At 34.8% G+C, this 20,490-nt stretch overlaps 1 protein-coding gene across 1 annotated transcript in view; it reads left to right on the top strand.

Moving 5' to 3' along the window:
- The window catches only part of LOC150087928 (tubby-related protein 3-like), a 106,858-nt gene that overhangs the window by 21,220 nt on the left and 65,148 nt on the right, over nt 1-20,490 (top strand). Inside the window, exons 4-5 of the mRNA XM_090369966.1 lie at nt 1,209-1,307; nt 13,819-13,952. Of these exons, the coding sequence (XP_090226092.1) occupies nt 1,209-1,307; nt 13,819-13,952 (233 nt within the window). The remainder of the gene's footprint in view (nt 1-1,208; nt 1,308-13,818; nt 13,953-20,490) is intronic.

The raw sequence follows: 20,490 nt of genomic DNA, 5'->3' as shown, positions 1-20,490 counted from the left end.
GCACCTGCGCGGTGATCTGATTGAGGTCTATAAGGCCTTGAATGGGTTGAGCACGCTGAATTCTGATGGGATCCTTCCACTTGTTCAGATTACCAACCTACGGGGACATAAGTTCAAATTAAGAAAGGACAGCTGTGAATAGATGTGCGGAAATTTGCCTTTAGCCAGCGGGTGGTTAATTGCTGGAACAAACTTCCATCTGTCGTTGTGGAAGTTGATAGGTTAAATAAATTTAAGGAGGAACTGGACAGGCATTTGGAGGGAATGGTGTGATTTTTTTTTTTTTTTTTTTTTTTTGGCTGATGCTGCATAAGCTCCTACACTTGCTTTCTTGCATCATGTGCCACTACTACTACTACTATTTCTCTGGTCCACTTGACAAACAAGTTTGTCTGTCAAGTGGATCAGATTTCAGCAAAGTCCAGTTGTTCTGTGATAATCATATTTTCTGCTTGCACTTTCCAGATGATAGGACTGGTATGCAGTGTTCTGACCATGTGCAAGGTCAGAACACTGCACTTGGCATATTGGAGGTGATTACCCAGGTATGAACCAGTGTAAGTGGGGATTGAAGTATAGCATCCATATCACACAGAGAATTGGCTGACTCTCTGCATCACAAGGTAATATTAGGTGGTAGATGATTTTCATCAGTCAGTGCAGTACCACTACCATTTTGTTTATTGGAAGCTTGAAAGGTTGATAGCTATGTTTTGTCTTCAGAGAAAAGCCCCATCATCTCCCCATTTTTTCTATCATATAGTATAAATCATGTCTTGAGGTTATGATGGGAATCATGACAGGATTCAGTATGCTTTACATTTCGAGGGTATAGCTTTAAAATGGTTTTTGCTGTTCAGCCATTAGATAGCCCACTGGACAATATCTTTTGGTAACTCTCTAGAAGGCATCTGGATCACCCAGTGTATAATCTTGATTTCTCTACTTTGCCATCTCATGACTGAAGGAAATCTGAGTAGCATGTAGGCTGGTGGCACTGCTAAAGTCAAAATTTGTCAAGATTCTAGATATATTCTTGTTGTGTGTATATAGTATAGATAATGACTCTCTTGTCCTAGTTTTAATTTGTAATGAGTGCTGATTTTTTTATTATAGATATATGTTTTTATAAATATATAAATAACAAAAGAAAGTTATTATTTTTAAATATTTAATTAACTTTACGAAACTTTTATTTATTTTTGTAGATACTGAAACATTGGAAAGCAGAAGTATACCAGAACCAAATGAATTCACTCTCAATTCAGAATATATCCTTACAAGAGAGACACTTACAGAGCAATTAGGTAATATTGAACTTCTTTATTTAATGCAAAAATAAAAGCCTAATCAATGTTATGTATATTACGGTGATATAAGTTGACAGGTCCATATGAGAAACAGTGGAGAAAATAATATGTTATTCAGAAAATTATATATTTTGTGTAGTTAGTATTTTAATTATTACAAATTCTATTTTAACATTAATGACTCTTATTGGGACTAATAGAAAAAGTCCTTAAATTTCAAATCCAGTTTAGTGAATTGCAAGGCAAGGAATATTTGTAATATTGTAATGTAAGTAGACCATAAGGCCATCAGGTAGAACCATACATTTAAGTTTTGGAATTGGGTGGGCAGGTTGCTCTTTCCTCTAAACTATGGAAGCTTTTATTTCACCTTGGTTCTCCTACTACTCCATGGGATTATGGCAGTTATGGTTATAATCTAAGTAAAATATTGATATTTTAGTACAAAATAACAAATTAATTCTTAATATTAACCCCTTCATGAATTATTCCGAGATATCTCGTTTTTAGTTTTAAAAGTTATTTGGAACTACACGAAATATCTCGGGATACAATAATACCTTCAAATTTTGGACTGAAACGTATTTTCTCTGGCATTTACCTGGCTAATTTTGCATTAGGCAGGTAAATCCCGAGTTTTCTCAGGATTTTCTTATGCCTGGCAGCAAAGGACTGGCTTTCGTTTTACTTATATTGTACAGCAATGTCAGAACAGTAGCGCGCGTTCCTGTGCCACCAGTAAGCAAAATATAATTTGCTGTCCTAAATGCAGAATACCGAACCCATGAAAATAATTCACAAAAACAATATCGAAAAATATTTCGGCACCCTCTTGAACTGCCGCCCGTAAGCAACGCTTACCTCGCCCCTCCACTTGTGACGGCCGTGTGTCAGAATGTAGTTAGTTCATGATTACTGCTTGTGCGTTCCACTTGATTTTTTAAATTTATTTATATAAAGAGTATTGAAGACTTGTTCTGTGCCTTTCTCTTAGATCAAGTGCTAATTTATTAAAAAAATCTGTATAATTTGCACACTTTTTAGCATACACAAGATAACTCGGGATAGCCCAAATGGGTGAATTATTCCCATGTATTTTCTACGAAAAAATTAATAAAAAACACAAAAACTGTACAATGAGTATTCACATGATGCATACTTTTAATCTGTAAAATTAAAAAAGTTGATTCATTACAGCACATTTTCTGGAAAAAAATGTTCCGTGAAGGGATTAAAGAAAAAAGACACTTTCTTTATAAAATCTTAACTTTTCTTTATGTAATAAAAACATCAGAAACTGATCTATTTATTACATAAAAAAGTTATTTCAAACATAAAACAATTATCCTTTTAATACGATCCATGAGTGATGCATTGTGCAGGTACAACAACTATGATCTTAAATTTAAGAAAAATATTAGACTTCTTGCACTAGAATGAATCTGTATCTATATCTTAGGAAATAAATGCAGATAATAAATTCTGAATAATAAGTATGTTTCTTAAATTTAAGATAAGAAATGAGCACTTCTTCCTGTGCTAGAATTTGATAATGGATACCAAACAATAAGTAAGGAATACTCTTTTTTTTAAATTAAGTGTCCTTTTGCTGAATATTAGCTATTTATTATATCATTATTTTTTTTTAATAATTGCATTAAGGACACATTGTGGGTTAAGCTCCCATCATGCCATAAAAAATAATATCAACTCTAACTGAATATGAAGTCTAAATTGGAGTCTCTTCTTTTACTTAGATCTTAGATCTAAGTAAAAGAAGTTGAAATATTCTTTCGTCTCCTGACTTTCCAATTATAATTACATTTTAAATTGTTTGTATAGGGTTCTAAAAAGAAAGGAAAGGTTTCTGATAGTATATAAATCTGGAGAAATGTGCCAGTTAATCAATTAAATATGACACTGCACTCTGTAAAGTAAAATTATTTATCTGATTTAGCCAAGGTTACTACACATGGTAGTCCTCTCCAGATGTCTACTATAAATTACACAGTCTGAAAAGTAAATAAACTAATTAAAATAGGGTTACTAAAACAAATTTAAAATAAAAAATATTGGGAAAGCTTTAAATTTGTTCCTGTATCCCACCTTAATTAGTTTTTTTTGTATTTCAAGGTATATGCTGAATAATAGTTACCTAGAGAGGGATTGCCTCATACAGGACTTTGATTGTCAGATGAATAATTTTGCTTTATGCAGTGCAATGTCATACTTAATTATAAAAATAAGATTGATTAAAATTGTAGAGTTATGTACAATATAAAATTTGACTAGTACATATATCTGGTAAGATGAGCAATAAAATCCAGTAGATAATGATTGTAATGTTGCTAAAAGCTATATTAAAATCATTCAAGTAGCTTCAAGTTTTTCTTTGAGACTGAAATTTTGCTGAAGGTATCAGTTTTATCTGTGCATTTTTATAGTATTTTTAAGTTGTCCATTTGCTGCTTTTGTGTATGTGGTGCCACGCATTTATAAGAAATTGTCTTAGTTTAAAGTTTGAAGTACAGTTGTACAAATGTTACTTCTTGATTTTTAAATTTTGTTATTTCTGCTTAGTATAGCAAATGTTTTTAAGATGAATATAATTAAATTTGATAGGATTCTGTAATTGTAATAATTACAAATGTCACATTTCATATATAGGAAATATTTAATTACCATATTTTTTTTCCCAAATTACTTTCTATTAAAGACCATTCACTACTCTTTTAACTTTTAAATAAATAAATAAAAGTTATAAATTTAAGTAATGACATTTATATCTCTGATATGACATCCAAATTTGCAGAACACCTGTCAGTCTTAATCCACTAGAAAAAAATGATTGAAAAATCGTATTATATTCCATTTTAAATTCTCCTTCAAAATTTCCTGAAATGCAAAATAATGTATTCTACTTTCTCTCACTGTTTAAATTATCACTGCATGAAAAATTGAATTGTGATACAGCTCACTTTGTTATCATTAGGTTAGTGGTATTGTCTCTTTTAACAGATGTTAATCAGTAAAATAGAAAAAAAATATATTACAGTAGATTACAACAAAGATAACTTTAGTTATAATAATTGTACTGCTATATTGAATTCTCTGAATATGCCTATAAATGAGTTCTCTTACAGAACCTCAATGTCAGCTATTCAAAAACCAGGTGCCTCCGTAGCCAGGTGGGCAGGAGCAGCAGTGCGTAGCACACGCTTCTTGATTAGACCGGGGTTTGAGCCCGTGCCCACCAAATGCGGAGGATGCGGAAAGGTCAGGGAATGATCACCGCATATCCCCGGAGCAATATGGCCTTAGTTGCTAATGCTCCTAAATAACAAACAAATAACAAACAACATTCAAAAACCAGTCATTTTTAAGAATATGTGATTAAAAAAAATATTGTAAAGTTGCTTTAAATCTAATAATTTCAGTTTGGTGATAGCTGTTTCTCCAGTTAGTACTATTTACTTGCCAGGTTAGTTTTCAAAGTAACCATTATTTAATGTCAGGTATAGCAAAACCAAATTTCATACCTAGATAATATATATCATGTCAGTGTTTAGTCATGTAGTACTGTGATAGACTTTTGCATGGATATTTAACATATCAAAAAAGCAAATACAGAAATATAATAATAATGCAAGTTGTAATGAGTACAAAAATTAACAGCCACCATATACAGTAAGTCCTCAACTTATGCGGATTTGTAGATATGCGGTTGCACTACTTCTACTTACGACTAGCCACGGCATCCATTAAGTACCACTTTAAATATAATAGATTGTGTTAGTGTCTGCTAATGTGAATTGATAGTGGCATCGCACTTTGTTTTCACCTAAACCACTTAAGTGTAAGTTGTATATTGTGAGCTTATACTTGTTGTAAACAAAATAAATATAAACCCTAAATATGTCTGCGAAAAGAAAAAAAGGGTGAGAATAGTAATCATAGTGATAAGAAGAGGTGCATTATAACTATGAAGACTAAATTCAAAATCATTAAATAATGTGAAAACTGCAAGAAATTTGTGGATATTGCACATGTTTATGAAATGAATGAATGGACTATTAGAACCATTATAAAAGATAAAGCTCGGATTATGCAGCACATAAAAAGTTCTGTGCCAATGCAATCTACGATTATATCGAAAAGAAAAGGCTTATTAATAGAAGAAATGGAAAAATTGTTGATGATTTGGATAGAAGACATGAAACAACAACGAATGCCAATAAGTCTTATGCTCATACAAGAAAAAGCCTTGAGTCTTTTTGAAGAACTAAAGTGTAAATGTTGTGAGAATGTTACTAGTAAAACATTCATTGCAAGCCACAGATGGTTTTAAAGATTTAAGGGCCGTGCTAAACCACACATCAAAGTTACAGGTGAGGCTGCTAGTGCAGACATAATAACAACTACGGAGTTCCCCAAGACTTTGGCAGACATCCTCAAAAGTGAGGATTACCTACCACAACAGGTCTTCAATGTAGACAAGACTGATTTATATTGGAAAAAAATGCCAAATCGTTCTTACTTAGTGCAAGAAGAAAAAACTATGCCAGGATTTAAGGTATCAAAGGACATATTAACCCTTCTTTTTGGTGGAAATGCTGCTGGAGGTTGCAAAATAAAACAGTGCTATACCTGACATTAAATAATGGTTTAGTTTACCATAGCAGAAATCCAAGGGCCTTCAAAAATATTTCAAAGGCATTGCTACTGTTGTGTGCAAGTCCAATTGAAAATCATGGGTGACACAAGAAATTTTTTGGGACTGGTTTCTCCATCATTTTGTGCAAGAAGTTAAAAAATATTGCCAAGAAAACAACCTACCATTTAAGATATTACTGCTGGTTGATAATGCACCTGGTCACCCAAAAACTATGCGTGACTATCACAAAAACATAAGTTATATTTTTGCCTGCAAATACAACTTTCCTCATTCAACCCATGGATCAGGGTCTAATACAGACATTCAAAAAGTATTATCTACGAACAACATTTAGACAGGCAGTAAGGGCCACTGAAGGACAGAATGCCAGATCATTGAAACAGTTCTGGAAAGAATTTGACATTTACAAAAGCTATTAAAAACATCAATGCTGCCTGAAGTGAAATTACAGTATCAACCACGAATGCCATCTGGAAGAAACTCACCCCCCCCCCCAGTTTCTTCAAGATGCTTCGGGAAGTGAAGAAAATGAAGATGTAATTAGAGAGCTTGTGGAAATGACCAGAATATTAGAATTAAATTTAGAGGGAAATAACTAGAACATTAGAATTAGATTTAGAGGGAAATGACCAGAACATTAGAATTAAATTTAGAGGAAAATTACTTTATTGAATTGTTGCAAAGTCATAGAAAGGAATTAAGCAATGAAGATTGCTTTATTCAATGGAGCTTGATGATCATAAAAAAAAATGAAGACGAGGTTTTGGAACATCAAAACGATTTGATACCAAGGAAATGGAAAAATGCTTTAAAATGATCGATGAAGAACTAGCTGGCTTAAAAGCTCAGGATTCAGACACCGAACATTTTGAAAAAGTGATTGGAGCAGTGCACGATGCAATTGCATGCTACAAACTGATTTTACAATGAGAAAAAAACGAGCTACAGTGCAGACATCATTGGACAAGTACTTCAAGATACCAATAATTTTTTTTATCTGGTCTGAGTCTGAGAACATATTAAATGATTAGTATAGAATGGGTATTTTCATCTAAATTAGATGTTTTTATATTTATGTACGAGTATGTACTCGATAGGATATTAAATAAAGTTTTATTTCCACAAAGTTTTCATAAATAGAAGTTGATTTGCTTGAATTTTTCTTTCAAATGAATATACAATTAAAAATATATTGCATTTAAGCACTAATTGACTTACGTAGTTTTTCAGCTTGCGTGGAAATTGATGGAACAAATTAATCACATAAGTCGAGGACTTACTGTACTTGAATAGCTGGTGCTGAGAAATATTGTGAACAGTCATGGAAGAGTGCTCTAATGTGTCGTTATAACAGTAGCATAACTATTAGTAACAAGGAAACTATGTATGCCAGTCTTCTATACAGATCCCATTACATTGACACACTTCCTCCAATGCTGCACTAATGCCTGGATTCCTTAAGAGAGGAAGTTTTGTGGTTAGTGTTGAAGGTATTTGTGCATCACCATTTTGACCTCTTCATCTTACAAGAAATGGTGAAGAGACCAAAATGATGATCATATGTAGCTAAGTCTGGTGAATAATAAGGATGGGGTCGTTTGTCATTTGAGTGAGCTATCACTTGAGTTGCCACCTGGTCTTTGCTCATATGCGACTCATTCTCAACTGTGTTGTTACTTAACTCACTCAACAACTAGTTGGTTAGTAACAACAAAACAGAACAGAAACCCCACCGTGTTAACTCAAATAACAAAAAGAAAGAGATTTCTTAATTGACCATTTAGCCTCACGGTGTGGGTGGCTCATCACATCCTTACCACGTTATTATTCCCACCATGAGGAGTTAGGTCGCTACTATCTAATTCTGGATCTCCTCCAGAATGCAAGTTTTATAAGGTCACTAAACATAGAATAAGCTCTCTGGCAAAAAAATTAAGTCTTTTACAGTCTCATGAGTCAGAACGAGTGTCCAAACAAGCACACAAGCCCAAGTACTGTGGACATCGTAGCATAATGTGGAGACTGGTTTCAGCTCTCCACAAGAGCACATATCTAAGGATGCCAGGCACAGCTGAAACAGCCTGCACCTCAGGCCTGTTCAGTGAAGACACAACATGCTGACAGCCCAAACTGCAACCACGGCCTAAGCCTATGATCTGCAGATCAAACCAAGGGTAAGAAAGTATACAGATGCTTTCCTTTCTCAGAATTAGTTTATTGGCCTTGCTATTTGGTATCCAGTTCATTACAGCTATGCTCTATTTGATGAAAAAGACAGTCCATTGGCTGCCTGTCCAACTGGGCATCTGGGCATTACTGGACACCCAAAATTGCTCTGGGGATTCCTTTCTTCAAGGCATACAGCTAACACACACACACACACACACACACACACACACACACACACACACACACACACACACACACACACACACACACACACACCCTCTGTGGTAACAGTTCTGCATGCCCTGGTGATGCCAAGAAGAGAGTGAATCTCTTAGGGCATCTTTTAGTGACCAAAAAAAAAAAAGATGATAGTCTGGAGGATGGGGTATTAGATAAATCTTCATCTCCTGTATCTAATTATCTGTAAAATGGGTGGTATGAGGACTGGTATTATTGTGCTTCAGGTACACAGCCAAGGACAGCAAACTACAATTTTTTTTGAATTGCTTGTTTTAATTGGTTGAGAAGTATATCACAGTATTTTTCACTCATTACTGTTTCTCCTCTCTCTCTGGATTAATGTTCTAGAATCACTCATTTGTGTTCCCAGAATACAGTGAGTAACACTGTCTCCTGACTGATGCTTGTGTATGGACTTTCTTTGGGCAGGTCAAGGTGAGCCTGTATGGTGCCACTCTGAACTCATGTTTGCTTTCTGGTGTGCATTACTACACCCAACCCAGGATTCATATGTAGTTACTATGTGTTCTGCTTTGCATTCATACTCTCCAAGAAGCATAGAATGCACATTGAGTTGTTGTTCTTTCAGTTCTGGTGTTAAATGCTGAAGAATCCATTGAGCACAGACATGGTTTTCAAAATTGCAACTTCTCACCAATGATATGCACTGAGCCAGCTAACCTTGCATGCTGCAGTAATTTCTTTGATAGTAATGTAATGTAGTAGTTTCCTTGTGTGAGTTCCACTGCCACTATGACTTCTGGCACCACAACATGATGTGCTTTCCCCGATCAAGGAGAATCCCCACAACTCTCAATTCCCATTCTTAAACATATTCATCCACTTATAGAGTTGCCATTGACTCATGCATGCTTCCCCATACTGAGCAAATATTTTATGATAAATTTCACCTGATTTTATTCCTTCTGAATTAAAAAAAATGGATTACAGATCCCATCTCTACACCTAGAGATGCAGTCCATTTACCATCTTGAAAATTTACTTTTTTCGAATATTACCAGCAGGTGGTGCTAAGCAGGCACTCAGTGTTTCCATCAGATTTTGATCAATGGTCTGACACAAGATTATTGTGAATTTTTGTATATTTATTTATTTATTTATTGATTGATTGTATGGCTTGTATAGTACATATGGAATCAAATTACATGACTCAAGAATGATAGATATAAAATTAAGTATAAAATTAAATTAAATAGAACAAGAATCACAGATGAACATTTAACTTATTTAAATAATCAATTGCCGCATCAGTCACCATCAGGAAGTCTCCAGGGGGTTTCCTTCGTAGGCTTGCAAGGCACAGTCCTCTATTATGTGTTGGATGGTCTGTCTACTGGCTCCACCGTCACACGTCGGGGAAGGAATTTTGCCCCACTTATAGAGAAGGTCTGCACATCTATTTTTTTTTTTTTTTTGGTAGTTGTTGGCGCATAGGCTTCTGTGGCCATAATGCACCTCCCAAGGTTTTTTTTGCAGTACTTTGATCCAAGCCCGAGGCGGGAATTGAACCCGCGACCTTTGGGTTGCCAGGCAGGTACTTTACCCACCCGGCTAGCCTGGCCGGCCGCACATCTACTGTGGCATGTTCGTGCCCTGTTTAATGCTAGCCATGTCCTACGAGGCTGGTCAAAACCAAGTGGTGTTTTGGAGCTACAAGGCATGGTATGACATCGAGGAGGGGAGTTTTGTAGCCACTCTTGCGTCCAGGTATCCAGAAGGTTGAAATTGGCTTGTTGCAATGTTTTAGCCATCAGGATGGTGGATGTCTGGAATGGAGCCTGTTTATTCCTAGGTCTTGAATGTCGGAGTTTGTTGATAGGATTGTCTATTATTTTTCTGTATTCTCTGATGCTCTCTGATTGTATGTGGGATGTGGCTCAAGACGGATAGCCAAAAGGTAGGGATGGACCTGACCGTTCTGGTTATGATGTGCATGGTGTTATTTAGCTGTACATCCACCTTTTTTATGTGGTTACTGTTAAGCCAAACTGGAGCACAGTACTCTGCAGCTGCATAGACAAGATCGAGAATGACGAATGTAAGGTTGAGGCAGAGGAGCCCCATGCGGTACCACATAGCTTTTGCAGAATGTTATTCCCTGTTTTCAGTTTTGCTGCAGTCCTTGTCAAATGTTTGCTGAAGATAATGTTCTGTCTAGTGTGGCACCCAAGTATTTCGGATATTTGTTGTGGTTAAGACTGGCGTTCTTGAAGTGTATGTTCAGCTCTCTAGTTGCCATCTTATTATTGAGATGGAAGCAAGATGCCTCAGTTTTGGCTGTGCTAGGTTGGCGCCTCCACTTGCAAAAGAATTTTCCCAAGGTGAATAGGTCAGTTGTTAAATCCCTTCTGTTTTTTCGACTGATTTGTGGAACGTTGCTATTACCCAATGTAAAGGCTGAAAAGTAATGGAGCAAGGACAGAGCCTTGGGGTAGGCCATTGCTGAGTTTCTTTTTATTGCCCGTTGTGTGTCCCATTATTACCTGGAAAGTTCTATTTGTGAGCTTGTTATCAATAAGACTGGCAGTTGTTTTGTGGGGTATTGTATGGAGTACTTTATATATTAAGCCATGTCTCCAAACAGTGCCATAAGCTGCAGTTAGATCAATGAAGACCACAGAAGTTTTCAGTTGTTTTTGAAACCCTGCCTCGATGTGTGTTATTAAGGCGAGGACTTGATCTACACAGCTTTGATTTGGGCAGAACCTGCTTGCTCGATGGGAATTTTTTCAAGTATTTTGGAGCTGATCTTGTTTTGTAGAGTAGCCTTTCAAGTAGTTTATAAGTTACTCTTAGTAAAGCAATAGGACGGTAACTTTGAGGGAGGTGTGCTGGTTTTCCTGGTTTCAGGATGGCAATAATTTTCGCATGTTTGAGAGGTTTTGGAATATCACCCATTTGTAGTATGCTAGAGAGGAAGTGTGCTAACCATATTCTTCCGTATTTTCCATAGTGAATTAGAAATTCTGGATGGATGCCATCAAAACCTGGGACTTTGCCCGCTTTCGTATCCTTAAGTGCAGCTGTGATCTCATCATCAGAAAACGGTCTGGAGTACTCAGTTTCTGGAGCACTTACATGTTTAAGGGTCTTGAGTTCCCGTTTCACTTGGATTGTGTGTTCTTGGTCGTTTGTTGCTCTTGCAACGGCATTTGGTATAATTGGAATATTATCATGAGGCATAGGGTTGCTGTTTCCCAGCTTGTGTAGGAGAGACCATGCTTTCCTGCTGGACTTCTTAAAATCAACAGTTTCAACGTTCTCTATCCATTTTTTTCGGCGGGCAGCATCAAGGCTGTGTAGCAGCTCATCCGCTCTCTCTTGATCACCGCTTTCAAGAAAATCCCTATACAGATTCGTATAAATTTTTGTATAATTTGCATTTTATGTTGGTTAGCATTAGCATTAGCATTAGTAGAGGCATATGATGCAAGAAAGCAAGCTTATTCAGCATCAGCCAAAAAAAAAAAAAAAAAAAACACACACCACTCCCATTTCACCTCTCCGTTCGTTCGAAATACCTGTCCAGTTGAGCTTTAAATTTGTTTAGGCTATCAACTTCAACAACAAGTGATGGAAGTCGGTTCCACCAACCAACCACCCGCTGGCCAAAGGCAAATTTCCGCACATCTATCCGACATCCGTCCTTCCTCAATTTGAATTTATGCCCTCTGAGGTGATTATTCTGAGCAAGATGAAGAATCCCATTGGCATTGAGCATGCTCAAACCATTCAAAGCCTTATACACCTCTATCAGATCAACTCGCCGGTGCCTAGTCTCCAGACTCTGTAATTTGCAAAACTTAAGCCTTTCTTCGTAAGAGCAACCCTTTGTTCCATTCACTAATCTTGTTGCCCTTCTCTATACCCGTTCCAGCAGCTCTACATCCTTCTTGAAATGAGGCCTCCAGACCTGTATACAGTACTCAAGATGTGGCCTAACCATTGCCTTATACAAGGGAATAATCACCTCCTTATCCCTGCTAGAAAAATTCCTGTATATCATTGACAAGACACCATGAGCTACTCTTGCAGCTCGTCTGCACTGCTCAGAGAACTTCATATCTGCCTGCACAATTACCCCCAGGTCCTTTTCATTCTCCACCACTGTCAGTGTAGTACCGCACAGTTGATACGTTGCTCTGGGGTTACTGTTTCCCATATGTAGTACTTTACATTTGTCAATGTTAAACTTCATTTGCCACCTCTCAGCCCATCTGTTCAACCTTTTCAGATCCTGTTGCAGCAGCATAGCATCAGTAGTGTCCTTAACAACTCTGCCAACCTTTGTATCATCTGCAAACTTGGACATTAAACTCGATATCCCATCATCAATATCATTCATAAACACCGAAAACAACAACGGACCCAACACTGAACCCTGAGGAACTCCACTAATAACATTAGTCCACGTTGAGCAGTGTCCATTGATTACCACTCTCTGTCTTCTGCCACTCAACCATCCCCTTATCCATAGCAGCAATTTGCCTCCAATGCCACACTGCTCCAATTTGTGCAGCAGTCTTCCATGTGCAACAGTATCAAAAGTCTTTCTAAGATCCAAATATATAATATCAAAGTTATTCCCTGCATCCAGTTCTTTTGTGACTACATCATAGTATCCAATCAAATTGGTCAGGCAAGACCTGCCCTTAACAAAACCATGCTGCATCTGAGCTATAACTGAATTCTTGTCTAGATGATCCTGCAGTGCTTCTTTAACCAGTGCCTCCATTAATTTACCTGGAACAGAAGTTAAACTAACAGGTCTATAATTACTTGTGTCAGCCTTTGATCCTCCTTTGTGAATTGGGGTTACATTTGCACATCTCCAGTCTATGGGTACCTCCCCTGAGTCCAAAGAAGCTCTCATAATTATGGCTAGGGGTTTGCTTACTTCCTTTGCTGCCTCCTTTAATATAACTGGATAGATCCCATCCACCCCAGGTGCCTTTTTTATGTTTATCCTCAACAATCTCTCCTCCACTTTCCTCTCTGGTTTTAGCAGTTTCATTTGAATGACCCTAGTAACAAGTTTCTCAGGCATATTGAAACATTACTTTTAGCTTAACTAAATTAAAATTTTAAGGCAAAGTGTTTTGTAAATTTACATTGTATTACTTTACAAATTGTGAATCTGAAACACTATTGAGGTTTGGATTTCTTTATTAATAGTTCATCAGAATAATGCTTTCCTATGAATTATTTAAATGCATATCACTCAAAGTTAATTAAATGAAATTATATTTTTATTTAAGTTAATAACTTAAAGGAAGTTAATACTAATAACTTAATAATAATAACTTAATAATAATAATAACTTAAGTTAATAACTTTGAAGGAAGTTTTATTTAACTATACATTTAAAATTTTAAAAGTTATGAATTTTTTCCTTCTCTGTAGAGTGTACATTCAAGGGTGCTACAACCCCAGATTCTGTTCATTCTTTACCACTGGATTCAAAGTCCGACCGTTCAGGCAGTCCCGATTCTGCCGAAGCCAGACATGTCTATTCAGAGCCTTCGTCACCAGTTCAGGTTAGTGATGTGATTTGTTCAGTTTAAATTATTTTGGTAATTCATCACAAGCAGTTTTCTGAACTTTCTAAACACTTATATTTTCACTTTAATTCTCTACTTACAGTTAAAGTTTTCTAATTTGAAAGAAAATGTGTATAATTTTTTCTAATTCAAATGGATTTTGGGATCTTCTGTTGACATCCCAGAATAAGTGTTAGAATAAAAAACATGACTGCTTTGTCCTTCTATAGATTTTCAGTCTGCAGAGTTTAAAGCCTGTGAGAAAAAACCATGGTATTGCTAGTTATAACTGAACAAACTTTGATTTTAGTTGAGTTTCCTTAGTAGTGCAGCATTTTTAGAGGTTGGTGTACTGTTTATTTAAAAGATGAGCAGATGCTACTCTGGCCAAATATAGCTTTATGTTTTTTTTTTATAATGTTTGAAGTAACCCTGAGATTATTATTTCAGCTAAGCCTTTATCTATTTATAATTTTTGACATGTTCTATCACACACCGGAGAAATTTTTTTACTCTCAAGCAGCAGTATCTTTTATTCTGAAGACTCAGGTTTTCCCTCCCATTTATGTGTAAATTGGCATACAGTAAATGCAGTTTAATCGATCAGGATTGAAATTACATATAGGCAGCTTAGTCAACCATCTACAGCACCAAATTTTGAAGGCAACAGATAAGTTCAGTGGTTTTTTTTTTTTTTTTTTTTCATGGGCTTGCCTAGATTAGTTGAGAGATGAAAGCAGTGCAGTATTTATTAAGTTGTAATTACAATGTGTTCCTTTCATAATTTTATCATATAGCAACTGTGCACATTGTCTGGCATCACTTTGATTTTGCATATTTTTATATTTTTTAAGCACCATATTACCATTACAAGACAGAAGCGATAAATTCTGTGAATTCGAATGAAAAATGTGTATCATATTTACTTTTCTAGGGAAAAATAAATGTAATACACATTTTTAAAACATGTATTTTCTTTCCTTAGAACTTAGCTTAATCAACCCAGTCCAGTTCAGTTGTGAAAGTTTTTTTTTTTTTTTTTTTAATGAAGAAGTTGCTGTAGTATGTGGGAAATCTGGGATGCCCTAAGCAGCATTTCCATCTAACATTTTCTTCCTTAATAGTCTTTGCATATACAAATTTGGAATTTTTAATTGCCATCTCAATTGTTAGAAACTCCTTAAAAATTAAAATATGAACAAAATCATAAGTGACCACAGAGTATATCAAATTATGAGTTCATTAAGTGAAAGATGCATATAATTTTTATATACGGAGATATTAAGACCTTATCTTTCTAATTTGTAGTTTGTACATAAGTTGTGGTTTAGGCTGCAGTGGACATATATTGATAAGCAGATGGCTAAGTGTGTTTGCGACTTCTCACCCAGTTAGAGAGATCTGTGTTTGAATCCAATCAGTGATGTGAACAACTTAACTGATACATTTTTAAGTAGCACTAGATCAGTTACAGGTTGTGGCATAGAGTTTTCTTTGGGCTTCTTTTACCTACAAAATGACAGTGTTAACTCAGAAGGGCATTCAAGTGTTCAAAGTGAATTCAGATTACTTTTATATCAGTGGGTTCAAAGTTCAAATATATTGAAATTGCATTTTAAATTATCACGTATTTTAGATTTGATTATTTGCACTGTGACTTCAACTTGAAATATTGCATGCATATATATTTCTGTTTTCTATTTATTTATTATTGCCTAACTAAAATTACAGCTCCTATCTCCTCTCTTGCTCTCTTTCTCTTACTAAAACTATATACCTACTTACATGAAATCACTTCTCTGTGATAGATTAACTTGTGGAATGGAAGAAATATTTCTTTAACCTTAACATTCTATCAAAATGGCTGAACAGAAAAAATCTTTGCTAAAATAAAAATAATTAACTAATTTAATTCAATACCATTTTCATATTTCATATGAAATTTGATATTGTAATAGTAATGTATTGTGAAGTCAACTTTTCTCAAAAAGTTAAGTTAATTAGAGTTAAGACAGAGAAATATTTCAAATGTGATTGATGATGCAAATTACTTAAGAAGGGGAGGCATTTTTTTTATGAGAACAAGATTTCTTAAAATATAAAATGTAGATCTTATAACTGAACTTAAATGTAAAATATTTCAAAAATAATATTCATATATACACTTCATGATATTTAATATTGCAAAAGCTATATAGCCTAGTTAATACATGGAAATGGCAACAAAGACAGAATAGTCCAATGTTTTCTAAATATTCACGTGTGTTTTTAAACTATGTTTGATGAATGACTTTAAATATCAACAAAATTATTATTATTGAACAAATAATAATAATAAAATTATTTTTTCAGTAATAAAATTATTGTTCAATAATAGAATTGAATAAAATTATTATTATTCAAAATTATTATTAATGAACCCATTAACAGCACGTAGCTAGAGGGTGTGGTTACTTTATTTCAATATTTACAAGCATATTTACATGAACTTATTTACAAAATTTGAAGATGAAAAAACAGAGCATGTGGTTAATAAAGTAATTAAATAGTTTTAATTAATTACTAAGTAATTGTTAAGAAGTAAATATTATTATATTAATTATTAACTGAACGTTTTTGTTATATTTGTACCTATCAGTACACATTACCGCTAGGTACAGATTTCTGTCCTATACATTTTGTCTGTACGTAGTTTCCCTGGATCTATGTTTAAATTATTAAAATACTTCACAGTATTTGCTGGGAAGAATCTCCCCAGAGAGTCCAACTTAGTCATTGCGCACGTGAGACTTGATTCTTCCTTATTTATTCTCGGTCATATCATCCGAGGGTGAGTGATCACATTTCCAACTTTAGGTGCATCTAGTCTCTCCGTTAATATAATTGCAAGAGTTAATATAATTCTAGTAATGATGATATACTTCCAGTGTGTGATGTCAAGATTGGCATACAAGACTGCTCTTGAAATGGTAAACGTTTTCCCGGTGATCCTGTTTAGCCATCTCAGAGCCAGTATTCTACTCCTAAGAAGGCCTTGATGTTGTTCTCGGGGGCTGATGACAAGATAGTTGATGCGTACAAAGGAATTGGCATAATGCATTTAAGGATGTATTGAATTGTAAGATGAGGGCTTTGGAGACTGGTAAGTTCTTGTCTAGTGGTCCAGAGTGCTGCGTATGTCTTTTTTCTAATGTATTCGAAGTGAGGTATGAAGCTTAATCCTTCATCCCACTTAAGGCCAAGGTCGACATGTGTGTGGGGGCTTTTTGAACTCTGGTATTGTTCACAGAGATCGTAATTTCGTTTTTCTTCTTTTTGTTGGTGAAGGTCATTTGGGCAATTTTCTTTTCATTAAGTTTCAGACCAATGTAATATAGATATTCTTCTAGCTTCCTGATTGCCTTGTTTGCTTTCTCAGATAGATGAAGTGTAGTTTCTTGTTCTTTAGATGTTTCTTGTTCACAGTTTTGAGCTAAAAATGGGGCTAAGGCTATTGTGAAGAAAGTGGTGGACAATACGTCCCCTTGCGGCACTTCCCTGGAGATATAATAAGTTGCTGTTTGTTTCCCGTTAATTGCGATAATATGTCTTTCTTGAAAGGTGTTAGTTTGTTTGTGCTATTTTAAAAATATTGAATCCTCAAGATAGAGTAGGCAGGTAGGTAAATTTATTAACTCAGAAAACATTGATATAAATAACGCTCTTTGATGTTTTCATCACAAAATATAAATCACCATCTGCTGATCACTAGGCATTTTATTGTTGGTACATCTTTATTTTACTAACAGCATAAAAAATTACTGGTATCCTATCCCAGTATATGTGTAGGTTAATATATCTGCTTAGCACCATTCCTAAAATAAGTGATAGGCAAAAATAAAGTAGATGAATTTAAAAATCATTTTGGCACAGATGAAACAGTAGGAACACTGTGTAATCATATTATTATTCATATAGGTTTACAGCTAGCACTGGAATTTACTATTTGAGAATCATTTCCAGGGATTGTCAACCGAAAACTGAAACTGAATATATATTATGTGAGTATTGGAATTATGGACCTATTCTTTCATGTAAATGTTTTTGAAATGTAATTTTATACCTTGAAGCCTGTTGTGGTTGCTTTTTCTCTTTAAGGTTGATAGTTCTATTAGTGCAACATATTGCACAAAATTTTTATGAACTTTTTTTATTAAGGTTGCTTACTTATTTTATCATGTTTTTAATATATTTATTCGGATGACAGTCTTGACTCTCAGAAGCCAACTGATTGACGTCTTCTATTGTAACAGCATGTGGTCAGCTTTCTTACGTGGAATTGCCCATGCCATGTGTTACCACAAAACATGATATTCTTATAGTCCTTGTAAACTCATCTGATCCTGTGTGGCACTATCTGAGTATAAACCAAAAAACTTTTTATGCATGTATTTTGTTTAGTACTTAAAACTTTGGCTTGGATTTCATAATTTTTGTAATCTTTTGAATTTTTGATGGCCTTCCTCTTTGATACAACATTTTGTTTTCTTATTATTATGAATAAATCAAAGATTTTGATAGCAGAAGTTATACTGAATATTATATTTTGAGTTAACTTGTTTATATTGGTCTTGTGATCTGTTATTTTTAATCCATTGAATGGATTTTTATTCATAGTCTTTGTTCATATCAAGCTATAATCTAAGTGATCAATTAAAAAAAAAACTCTGTCCAGTTATAATGAAATTTTGTTTATTAAAGTCCACTGATTTATTTTTCGGAGGAGTAGATTGTGATTTTTTTTCTGTTTTCATTTTTGTATATCTTTGTAGTAATTTAATTTTCAACTTTCATCATCAGAAGTTTTAGTTTCATTCGTAACTTCATGGGTTCTCTGATTTTATTTGAATTATTATTTATTTTTATGCTATTTTGGGAATTTAACTAACACATGAACGGTTACACAGATACATGTATTATGTTGCAAAGCTGTGTCTTTAGAAATAAAGATGGAATGCTGTTTAGTATTCCCTTCAGAAGTAGACGTAAAGATCAAAGTTTTAAGGTTACTAGCATCCTGTCTGGCAGGTTAATAATTAATGTATGCAACTAATTTTCAAAATTAACATTTTCTTATACAACTTAGCTATCTTTCTCAGTTACTTAAGCTGCATTATTCTTTTCTTGCCTGAACTAATATTTTCTAGTGTTGTTTGAAATCTGTTGCTATGACTATAATAATACAATGACATTGATTAACAAAAAACCTTGCATTTTTTCAGTTAACAACCAATTGTGCATTGATAGGTATGTAATAATTTTTATCATTTGTTATACTTTTAATATTCTTTGAATTTTGTTAGTTTTTAGTAATTTAAGTTTTGTTAATGTTTCAGATATACATGATTGTTAGACAAATAAATACACAGTAAGTGCTGGTTATAGTGATCACATTTGCAAATTGAATTTTGATTCTAATAAGTGAAAATTGACGAATATTATCCACAGGCTATAAAAATAAAGATATAAAGTACAAATTTACACTTTATTACCAATTAAAATGATGCGTGAAAATCGGAAGAACATTTTCCACTGGTTATAAAATAAAAATAAATTTATACTTACAATCAAATCTTAAAAAGAATTAGCTTACAAAGAGTGAAGTAGTAGTAGTAGTAGTAGTAGTAGTGGTATGTGATGCAAGAAAGCAAGTGTATGAGCTTATGCAGCATCAGCCAAAAAAAAAAAAAAATCACACCATTCCCTCCAAATGCCTGCCCAGTTCCTCCTTAAATTTATTCAACCTATCAACTTACACAACGACAGATGGAAGTTTGTTCCAGCAATTAACCACCCAATGGCTAAAGGCAAATTTACGCACATCTATTCTACATCTGTCCTTTCTTAATTTGAATTTATGCCCCCTTAGGTTCGTAATCTGAACAAGTGGAAGGATCCCATCAGAATTCAGCATGCTCAACCCATTCAAGGCCTTATACACCTCAATCAGATCATCGTGCAGGTGCCTAGTCTCTAGCCACTGCAATTTGCAGAACTTAAGCCTCTCTTGGTAAGAGGATCCCTTCATTCCCCTCACCAATCTTGTTGCCCTTCTCTGTACACGCTCAAGCAAATCTACATCCTTCCTAAAATGAGGCCTCCAGACCTGTACGCAGTACTCAAGGCGTGGCCTGACCATTGCCTTATACAGAGGGACAATCACATCCTTCTCCCTGCTAGCAAAATTCCTATATATCATTGACAAAACCCCATGTCCTGCCCTGGCAGCCTGTCTGCATTGCTCAGAAAACTTCATATCTGACTGCACAATTACTCCCAGGTCTTTTTCATTTTCTACCACCTTAAGTATAGTACCACACAGTTGGTACGTTTCTCTGGGGTTACTTCTACCCATATGCAGTACTTTGCATTTGTCAAGGTTAAACTTCAGTTGCCACTTCTTAGCCCATCTGCCCAAATTATCTAGGTCCTGTTGCAGTAGCACACTGCCATTACTGTCATTAACAACCCTGCCAACCTTTATGTCATCTGCAAA

This window comes from Mastigoproctus giganteus, chromosome 3 (genome assembly GCF_048544385.1).
Source record: "Mastigoproctus giganteus isolate SK-2022 chromosome 3, ASM4854438v1, whole genome shotgun sequence".
NCBI lineage: Eukaryota > Metazoa > Arthropoda > Arachnida > Uropygi > Thelyphonidae > Mastigoproctus > Mastigoproctus giganteus.
This window is presented reverse-complemented; position numbering and strand designations above follow the sequence as displayed.